This window comes from Barbus barbus, assembly GCF_936440315.1.
Source record: "Barbus barbus genome assembly, chromosome: 43".
Classification (NCBI taxonomy): Eukaryota; Metazoa; Chordata; class Actinopteri; order Cypriniformes; family Cyprinidae; genus Barbus; species Barbus barbus.
In genome coordinates, this window is record NC_136721.1 from 8,572,584 (window position 1) to 8,583,952 (window position 11,369).

General features: G+C 35.7%; 1 protein-coding gene across 1 annotated transcript; it reads right to left on the minus strand.

Annotated features, from left to right (window-relative positions):
* Window positions 1-327: 327 nt before the first annotated feature.
* On the minus strand, window positions 328-5,713 carry pcyt1bb (phosphate cytidylyltransferase 1B, choline b). Its single transcript, XM_079405811.1, has 8 exons — window positions 5,547-5,713; window positions 4,684-4,783; window positions 4,489-4,605; window positions 4,157-4,308; window positions 1,706-1,784; window positions 1,479-1,621; window positions 810-998; window positions 328-723 (listed from the first exon to the last, which is right to left on the minus strand). Exons 1-8 carry the CDS (start codon window positions 5,646-5,648, stop codon window positions 526-528), a joined length of 1,080 nt encoding a protein of 359 aa, XP_079261937.1. The 5' UTR covers window positions 5,649-5,713; the 3' UTR covers window positions 328-525.
* Between the last annotated feature and the right edge of the window lie 5,656 nt (window positions 5,714-11,369).

Below are 11,369 nucleotides of genomic sequence, written 5' to 3' on the forward strand. Positions count from 1 at the left end.
TTTCATATGTTCCTTATGTGATTCACATCTTCTCAGCTCATGTTAAATTACCCTAATCAGATTATTAAAACAGTCTAATACATTAGGGCAATGGTACACCCAAAATACATAGTGTTTAATAAAATACTCACAAGTATGTTTATTTGTTCACAACAATGACAATTACTATAAAAAGAACTATTAAGTTTTAATAATTTTTAATTCTATGTGCATAGGAAAGTTCACATCACAGCTATAACAATGATAGAGAAAGCAGTGCACACTTGTAATAAACAGACATTTGTCACAAGTTGGTGTGATATTTAGTTAGCGATATTTTTCTTTTTTGGTGTGAACAGGCCTTTAAAGTTGAAAGACAAGTTATGAAGTGTTCAGTTTTGTGGGAATATAAATTATGCCTTTTAAAAAATTTCTATAGAATTATGAAGTCAGTTTGGACTTTGAGAAGCATGCATTTGTAGATCTGTATTATGAACGCAAGGGTGTCTGCGCAAATGTGTAGGAGGTCGGAGAGTCAGCATCCATCTACATTTCCCCTTCGTCACCTTCACTGCTGCTGACAGAAGCACCTTTAGGCGGTGGTGAACGGAAGCGTAGCAGGGACCAGTGGGTGACGGGCGATGTAGAGCGTCCTCTGGTGGGACTGGAGCTTGGCGAAGTGCTTGGGGACTGATAGGGAGACAGAGCCTGGAGAACACGGCCACTCCTCTCCTGGATCATGTGCTACACAACATAAAAGAACATTCATTTGAAATGCAAAATAACACTGTACGTGTAATGCCTCAGCTTTGTTAATGTCCTTCGTTTACCCAGGCTTTATCTGGACCAAACAACTCCAGGAAGTTTCCGATGAACTCGCGAGATTTCTCTTCCCATTTGTAGATGAGGTCGTGGCTCTTCTCTTCAACACGGTGCACTAAATGTTTGGACTTCTCCTCCACCGTCCTCACCGTCTCCTTCATTCTGTCCACCTGCTCTTGTAGACGATACTTCTTCTCCTGTCAGTAAAAATAGCTAGTTCACCTAAAGACGTAAATGATGTCTTAATTTCCTCTTCCTCATATCATACTAGCTTTTCTTTTTTTCTTTTTTGCATATTTTCAAATGTCATGGCAACTCTTCTCTGTATCATAAAACCAAATGGGAGCTAGGGATGTGCTCCAAAGTACCATACACTCTTAAAAATAAAGGTTCTTTATTGACATCTATGGTTCCATGAAGAATCTTTGACATCTATGGAAACTTTTTAATGGACAAAAGGTTCCTTCTTGTGAAAAATGTTCTTTAGATTATTAAAATGTTCTTTACACTTTAGAAACTATTCACTGAAAGGTTCCTTTGGGAACCCAAAATGGTTATTCTATAGTATCCCACTGCAAAACCCCTCCTTTGTAACCTTTATTTTTAAGAGTGTAACAGTAGTTAATGCCATTTTATTGTATTCCAAGCCTTTTGAAGTCATACAGTTTCTTTCTTACTTTGATGAAGCCAACATTGAGTTCCCGTGCTGTGTATCCTCTCTGCAGGTTACGCCTGACATAGACGTCATAGTTTCGAACAATACGTGTGATGAGATCAGAGGTAGAGATCCCCTCCGTTCTTTGAGTAGCCACAAACATTCCTTCCAAACAGAAATTCATATTTATAACTGAGTCTTTGACTCTGTTCTATAAATGTACACTTTGGATGCTATTTAAGTCTTTACCTGCTTCTTTGATATGTTTATAGACATCTTCTGATCCAGCAGAGGTGTATGGGATATCATCATGTGCCACAAAGTCAATCTGAGGACAACAGGAAAATAAATAAACAGGTATGACACCATGACACAGGGATACCACACTTTATGCAGTGATCCCACTATAGACATTTTTGGTTACTGGATGAGCTTCTCCATGGGCCTAACCCTCTTTTTTTCTCTCAAAATTAATTTTGATATAAGCTGTTCTATTTTCTATAATGTAATTTGCGATTTTTATTATTTTGCAAATTTATAGCATTAAATACTAATTAAAAAATAAATATATAAATATAATAATAAAATAGAAATGTTAAAATGATGCTGAATGTTTAACAGGGAGGGTTATTACATATTCAATACATGAAATAAACATTGATTAACTGAAATAAAAAGCTATTTTTTTTTATTTTTTTAACTTTTTTTTTTAGTTAAATGAAAAAAATGCTCAAATTACTAAATTACTCAAATTAAAATAGAAAATAAACATGATAAAAATACACACAAAATGAATAAAGAAACTCTAAAAAACTATAATATATCAGTGTCACGCAGTGGTGTGTGGGATTAGGCTGGACGACTAAGCTGAAGAATTCCAATAACACTTTAATAATTCCATAAGTAATGTCCAGACAGGTCAGGAACACACACACGAGGTAACATTCACAATACCGGACGAAGACTTGACTATGCCTGCGTCCCAATGTTCATACTATCCATCCTAAATTCTATGTGATAGTAGTAATTTTCAATGCTATTTAGGGCAGATAGGGTGGATAGTATGCACATTGAGACGCAGGGTATATGTAGGGGATCTGATGAGGGACAGACAGGTGAGGGGGATGAACTAATAATGACATAACGAGAACAGGAACATAACCAAATATGGACACATGAGGGAGAAAGCACAACAAACAGTCCTGGGGCCTAAATTAAGGTTTTACTCAGAAGTGGCAAGCTGCTATTTGAGACTAAGGGCCCTATTTTAACGATCAAGCGCAAGGTCTAAAACGCAAGGCACAGGTGCACTTAGGGCGTGTCCGAATCCACTTTTGCTAGTTTAACGACGGGAAAACGGTCGGTGCACCCGGCGCATGGTCTAAACGTGCAATAAACCAATCAGAGTCTCATCTCCCATTCCCTTTAAGAGCCAGTTGCGCTCGCGCCATGGCGGATTCGCTATTTACAAGGCGGAATTTGCAACAGCAAAGACTGAAACGGATCTGCTCGAGCGCAAGCAAATAGAAAGCCTCATTCTGATACATGCAATGACTATCCATTATGGCTTGTAGGCATTTTTATATTTATGTAACCTACACAATAATAATCTTTTACATTGTAATCCTTTAACTTTTAATATTTGGCATGTTTGTGTGCTGGTGCATATCCCTATGTGTGTAATAAGCAGAGTGTACGCAATTGTGGACCCACCTTTAAATAACATAAAAATAAAAAATACTGCGCCATTGACTTTAGACCAGGTTTTAGTTGGTCAATGGCACGGTCTATTTCTTTTGCCTCAAAATAGCAACGCGCCAACAATGCGCATGAACACACCTCGTTTTCAGACCAGCACGCCCATGGGCGCACAGGACGTATACATATATTTAATGTGAATTTAACATTAAAAGTTAATGTGAATAAAAATATTGCAAGTTAGGCTTCTAATCACTTTCATTGTAGCTACAGAAAGAGAGCAAAGAACATTTTTCACCGTCAGTCTACTTCAAGTATTCTCAAAAACTACACATCTACGAATTACAGATTCGTATACACATCTGCACTTTATTGTTAATAACGAGAGAATTCGCCAGAAAGAGGTATTCATTCAGCCAGCAAAGAAAACACCGGCATTTTAGCGATGACTCATTTGAACGCCTCTGATTGGTCATTGCATTCATAAGCTCAACAGCATCGTGTGTGATTGGTTATAATGCGCAGTGCTGTAAAAACTCGTCTGGCTCAGCTCCAGCCAGTGAATGCAGATTTGAATTTAGCAGCTGATGATATGACGCACTGAACGATTTAATCACGCAGGTCTGATTGTATCAAATATAGAAAATATTAATCGGCTATTTTTTGTCTTTTGAAAGCTACATTAAAAATCCACTTGGCTCAAAAATGTGGGCCATTGAATGGGTATGACGCCTCTGACAGGAATAAATTACTTTTTAAAATATATTATAATAGCAGTTTTTATAATGTATTATAAAGCAGTTATTTTAAATAGTAAAAATATTTCACAATATTACTGCTTTTGATGTATTTTGGATCAGATAAATGCAGGCTTGGTGAGCAAAAAATCTTACGGTCCAAAAACATTTGACTGGTAGAGAGTGTGTGTGTGTGTGTGTGTGTGTATATATAAGAGAGAGAGATAGATATAGATATATTACAATTAACTACATATGAATTTACCCTGTGTTTTTTCAGGAATTCAGAAGTGAGGGTCCAGGGAGCATCACGGACCACCTCGTCCACATAACGACAGTGTATAAGGGCTTCATAACGTTCATCCTCTGTCATCACTGTATAGCCTTTATACTTGTGTGTCAGGGCATCACTGCATACTGAAAGAGAGACACACAAGGTATGTAGCATTCATCAGACATGGTTTAAAATAATGCAAAAAAAAGCCATACATACACAACGACTTTTTCAAATTTTGGACACTTTTGAAGGTGATGACATAGATGTGTATGTATTGTTGCAAAACTGGAGAAGAGTGTACATGTGCCAGTGTGATTCACCTCCAACAATCAGTTGTGTGTTTGGGAATAAATTCTTGGCCTGCATCAGAGCCCGGGCATGGCCTGAATGGAAGAGGTCAAAGATTCCATCGGCATACACTCGTACGGGCCGATGAGCTGCACAAAATCAAAACAAACATATTTGCACTTTGGATTCACCAAATTATTGGAGTTAAACTTATCTGTTTCTCTTACCTGGAGTGCCACGGCGAGCCTGAGTTAAATTCACTTTGTCATGTGGGGTGTCCGAGGTGCTGTCTGATTGTTTAGCAAAGATGGCTGGTTCTCTAAGAGCCTGTGAGAGAAATGTCTGTTATAATGCATAATAAGAAAATGAATGGCATCAAGCTCATGTAAACCACAAAACTGGTGTGGAATAGAACAGGTGAAGTTCTCTGAATTGACAAAAATTACAGTAATTAGATCTTTTAATAAAATGCTGTGTAAAGATTTAATTGCAGTTTTTGGTACTTCCTTGAACAAAGTTGAAATGATCTTCTATCTGAAGTGTGATAAGAGAAACTGAACATAAGCACTCTGCTGTTTGATAAACATGCATGAATGAGTGTGTGCATGAACTCCCAATAATCTATGATGTTGTAATTGCCCTTTGAACCATCAGCTGTTCAGGAGGGGAGCCCTCAGGACTGTAGGACAGATACAGACTGTGGAAGACATTGGGCTTGGAATCTGTACCATGCACTCAGATAAGAAACTCCAGAGGTTATGTAAGAGAAATACCAATGATAGAAAGCCATGCGCTGTTCTTTTTGTTTCATATAATTTCCTTCCTCAGTGTATTTTACAGCGTTCATGGGTGATTAAACAACTCTATATTATACTGATGCAAATCTTAATGTCTAGAGACATGCATATTTTTTAATTTCTTAATATCAAATTGACATATATCACTGTAGTCATATTCTTAATAGTTACTTTTTAAATAGTATATTCTTTATAGTTTTTCTTTTATAGTAAATATTTTAGAAAGGGCAGGAAAGTCCATGATTCAGAGCCAAACAGATGCTGCACGGTCAAATTCTGAAATTACTACTAACCTTAATTGGTGGCCGTTTGCGTTGCTGCTGTTGCTGTGCTTGAACCCCTCCTCGACCAGCACGACCATTAGCACGGGATCCATTTCGCCTCCTGTTCACCATGGTAGAGATTTTAGTTTACCGTCCCGTGCTTTTGGCTTTGCACTGGTTGCACTTGCCAGATGTGTGACAAGCATTTGCTTTTACTCCTGTACTGATAACCGGCCAGTCATACTGACCCTTGTGACGAGGCAAAAGAGCAAAGGTTGGATTTTCATGTTACTTATACTTATTTATTGGGCCTAACACTTTGTAGGCCAAATAAAATGTATTATTTAAAAAATATTTTTTTTATTTATCCTTGTGAAGACTAAATTGCCATGGGTTGCCTTCAGATTGTCCTATGGGATTTTGTAATGTTTTTTTTTTTTTTTTTTTTAATTAAGGTCTGTGGTTAACAATTTGATAATACTTGGGTGTTTTGTTGTACAATGTAAACTGCACGAACTCACACCCCTAGAGTTCTTATGTAGTTACTACTACAAACATATGTTTTAAAAAAAATAAACATAACTGCTCCAAATTTTAGGTTTTCAGTAGGTGTGTGATTCAATTTGTAGAGCAAACCGTCCTAGTATCATCAGTAAATATTTACCACAGACCTTGTTTTACTCATAAATTGAAAACCCCATACACTCTTAAAAATAAAGGTGCTTAAAGGGTTCTTCACAGCGATGTCATAGAAGAACAATGTTTGGTTCCACAAAGAACCATTCAGTCAAAGGTTCTTTAAAGAACCATCTCTTTCTCACCTTTTTACAATCTGAAGAACCTTCTTTCACCACAAAGAACCTTTTGTAACACAGAAAGGTTCTTCAGATGTTAAAGGTTCTTCATGGAACCATTTGGACAAAAAAGGTTCTTCTATCTGGCATCGTGAAGCACCTTTATTTTTAAGAGTGCAGGAAAATGGCTCTGATCCATAGTCTAGTCAAGTCACCTTCATTTATATAGGGCTTTAACAATACAGATTGTGTCAAAGCAGCTTTACAGTATCAAATGGGAAAATAGTGTGTCAATAATGCAAAAGGACAATAGTAAACAGTTTTCAGTTAAAGGCAGTTAATCATTGAATTCAGTGATGTCATAATCCAGCTCAGTTCAGTTTAAACGGAATCTGTGCAATCGAGTCGACGATATCACTGGAAATTAAGTGTCCCCAACTAAGCAAGCCAGAAGAAAATAAGTCTTTGGTTTTTGATGGCATGGCTGCAGCACTATAATTTAAACACACAGCTCCAAATTTAACACGTTCCCTACCACTCCCACTGCAAGAAATTACATCATTTTAAAATTGTGCATCTATTCTAATGGATCTATTATTTTACATCCACATTTTAGAGAGGTTTATCTCGATTAAAGCAGTCAAATGACCATGATCACGACTGATGGGTTATTGCTGCTTGCACTGGCCACTCAGTTCAGCCAACCCCTGTTGAGTTTGTTGAGTTTAACATGGGCCCTATCACTTCATAAAATGTTGATCAGGTAAAAGAATCCATCATACACAGATGCACAATAAAATAATGTTCTTCCTTGGAGCTAAAGTTAATACTGCTGCTACAAACAAGGAATAATAATGCATTGTATTTAATGACGCCTTTCAAAACACCCAAGGTCACCTCACAAAATGAAAAATACAAATCACAGCATAAAACAAAAACACACAACAAACTCTATACATATACAAGTAAAATGCAGTAGAGACTCAATAATACAGATCATAAAAAAGCCTGTATAAAGAGATATGTTTTAAGATGTGTTTTAAAAGTCAGCAAGCAATTGCTATTGCGAATATCATTGGGAAGGGAATTCCATAGGCGGGGGGCAGCATAGCTAAAAGATCTGGCACCCATGGTAGTTAGTCGAATCCGAGGTACCACAAGAGAAATTGAAGATGAGGATCTAAGAGCACGTGAAGGGGTGTAGACATGAAGAAGTTGATTAAGGTATTGAGGTGCAAGATTATGAAGTGCCTTGTAAGTAAGCAAGATCTTAAACTCTACTCGATACTTTACTGGAAGCCAGTGCAACTGCTGAAGAACTGGAGAAATGTGCTCATTAAAAGGTGTTCTAGAAAGAACACGAGCTGCAGAGTTCTGAACCAACTGGAGCTTATGTAACAATTTAGCAGGAACACCAGTGAAAAGGGCATTGCAGTAGTCTATACGTGAAGTAACTACAGCATGAACAAGAACTGCTGTATTATTGGTAGAAAGAAAGGGACGGAGACGGTTAATATTACGCAAGTGGAAGTATGCAGTCCGTGTGATATTATTAATTTGAGTTTCAAAGGATAGTGTGCTATCCATGACAACACCCAAACTTTTAACCTGTGAAGAAGGAAGTATTGTATTATTGTCAATGAACAAAGAAAAACAATTAGATTTAGACAAAACAGATCTAGTGCCAATAAGTAGGGCCTCAGTTTTGTTGCCATTTAGCTTCAAAAAATTTGCTGAAAGCCAATGTTTAATTTCAACTAAACAGCTAGATAAAGATGGTGGTGGAAAAGAACCAGTGGGTTTGGCAGACAGGTAAAGTTGGGTGTCATCTGCATAACAATGAAAATGAACACCATGTTTCCTCAAAATATAACCAAGAGGAAGTATATAAATAATAAAAAGAAGCGGGCCCAAAACAGATGATGTTGATATTCTTGATTTAAAATGTTTTAATTGAATACACTGAGTACGTCCAGAAAAATACGACCTAAACCAAGACAGAGGAGTGCCAGTGATCCCAATAGAAACCAACCTGTCGAGAAGTATCTCATGTGAGACAGTATCAAAACCAGCAGTCAAATCAAGAAGGACAAGTATGGTTAAAAGCCCAGAGTCAGAGTCAAATATTTGCCTTTCATTTGCCTAGCCACGCCTGGATCATTGTTTCTTTACTGGTGCATGTTGCAGTGCATTCCCTTATTTGAGAACCCTGCCAAGCCTGTCAACTTTTTTTTTTTTTTTGGTATGCAATTACGTCAGGAAATATGACAAATATGAAGTGTTTTCACATTTTTGAGCAGGAGTCATTAAACACAAGGTGTGATCATTATTTTCAGGAGTTGTTCTCAAAGTCAGTAGTCACCATTGGAAGTATGCTTCAACATTTGGGGTTATTTTTGTCTGGATATTTTACTTCACTGTGAAATTTCATAGTGTCAAGACTTCATTTAACCATGCGGAACCCAGGGACAAAAAGGTGATATGAACTTTTTGCTGTGATATATGACTATTAGAAAGCTTTACATTGTTGACTTCTTTTGTAGTTTTGGTTGGCAATAACTTTTGTAAAAACTTCAACTTCAAACAGTAGGTCTACATAATGCTTAGTAATACACTGGACATCAAATATGATGTGACCAAAAAAAAAAAAAAAAAAAAAAAAAAATTGCTCATTTTATGCAAGCTTAAAATGTATAAATGTTTTTGCATTACAGGTCAATATATAACCAAATGACATTTATGGTAAAGAAAGACCGCACAAGAACACCTTCCAATCAAAACAATCAAAATATTTAGGTATAATTTTAAATTAATTTCAAATACTAAAACAATGGATATATTGTTAAAAATGTTTAGTCACTTAAATTGCTTACATGTACAAAGTGTTCAAATACTTGATCACATTTTATGAGAAGTTTAATTATTTGAATGTTTAATACTGATCTGTCAAGCATTGATATATAATTATGTTTGTTCATATTATTAATCAATGTTTTTATAATGTGTCAACCTCTTGTGTATGTTGCTGCAAAATCTAATGTATTAATAACACATTAATTCATAGTTCTTTATGCATTTCATATAAATGTCTTATTTTTCCACCAATCAGAATGAATGCATCGCACTACGTAACAAATCTCTATACATACTAACCATCGAGGGCTTGCGTTTAAAACGTAGCTAAGCTAATCGTATTGTTACGACGATCAAATCTACACAATCAAGAACAGCAACATACCTACAAGGCATTTCAATGGTATGTAATCTAAAAATAAATGTACAATTACGTATAGCTATCAAAGGTTTAAAAACCTGAAAAAAATTGCTGTGGTTATAAATTTGGCATAGATGTCCAACCGGAAGGACAAAATGGAGCTGAGCATGCTAGTGGCAAAAAGACAAGAACACAATTTTAAATAGTTTATCTTAATATATATTATAAACTACTGTTTATGCTGTAGTTTATAATACTGTTACCTACAATTTAATTTAGTTTTCAAACATCTCTCTACAATTGAAAAATTTGTACAGAGGCTCTAGCAGTGCTTCGGGCTAGCAAGTGACAAAGTAATTTCACGATCGGTACCTTTCCTCTTCTCAATAATAATTAATAACCAGTCTCTTTCATTAATTAAGATAAAGAGATTTTAACTGCAACTTTATTTTTAAACAATGCAAATACACAAAGTTGTTTGGAATGCAAATACGTTAACATCGCAGAACAGGCACTCCGTCCGATAAAGACTGCATTGCTCTTGACAGGGATATCTTTTGTTCTTCATATTTTTGGCATTAGGTTTTACATTAATTATATACATTATGATTTTCTTTTTAAATTAGGGGAACACATGCTGCAAATTCTCCTGCTTGAAAGATGTTGAATTGTGTCCAACTGTCGTCGATACTTGGCAAGTTCTTAAGGTAGTCAGGTTTATTCAAACCATTCATTCATTAAACATCTTTAAAAAAGGTTTTATTTTGCATATGACATCCATTTTATTGTGTTTTAGTATCCTGTCCAGTGTGTGGACAACTGTGCTGGTCGAGATGGACAAGTGGTGTTTGAATCTGAATTATTTCACAATCCTTTCCATTCCATTAGTCAACCAAACGTAAGTCATAACCTGATTTTGCTCAGTTGTATTATTTTAGAAATATGGTATGAGAGGTCATGCTCTATTGTGAATACCGTCATGGCTAAACAGTTTTGGCATGATATAGCACATATTGGCCATATTATATTCACAGCATGGCTTTAAGTGCTTGTAATTTGTAATCTTTTTCAGATTTCTATTCAATGCCAGGAGAATGCAGAGGGTGAAGATGGAGTAGTGGTGATCGGCCGTGAATCATTTCCAACCCTCCTGTCGTATCTCTCAAGTGGAAGACCTTGATAAAGATGCCGATCCGTATTAATTTACATATGCATGTAAAAGTGTTATTACTTGAACAAATGTATACGTGAATGAATCAGTATTTGCTTTTTATAAAAATCTTTTTAAAAAGCTTTTATATTTTTATTTCTTTGTTCACAACTGTTCATTTATTAATTTTAACATAACATGTTAACATATTAATTTCACCACTTTTTTAAGGCTAGAAATAGATTTTACTTTGAGATTTGTCATACATCAGTAAATGTCATCAGTTACATTACTTTAATAAAGTAATTGAAACAGTTACACAATATCACTGAAAATGATTCCTTGAATTTACAATTTTTTTTTTCTAATGGTAAGTGGTTGCAATCAATTCATTTTAGCTACATTTAAATAAATTTTCTTAAAAGTTAGTCAACTAAGTTTATTTAAATGTAGCTAAAATAAATTGATTGCTACCACTTACCATAAAAAAATTTGTAAATTCAATTAATCATCTTTTTCAATGGGTAACATGTAATCTGTAACCTATTACATTCCCAAAGTAACCTTTCCAACATTAATCATTACAATGATACCCCTCAAGTGTGAGATTTCCGATAGCAAGTGAACAGTCAGTTTTTGTCAGAGCTAGTGCTTTTGGGCGACCCAACGCTATCTCACGACCAATTTGTATGGTG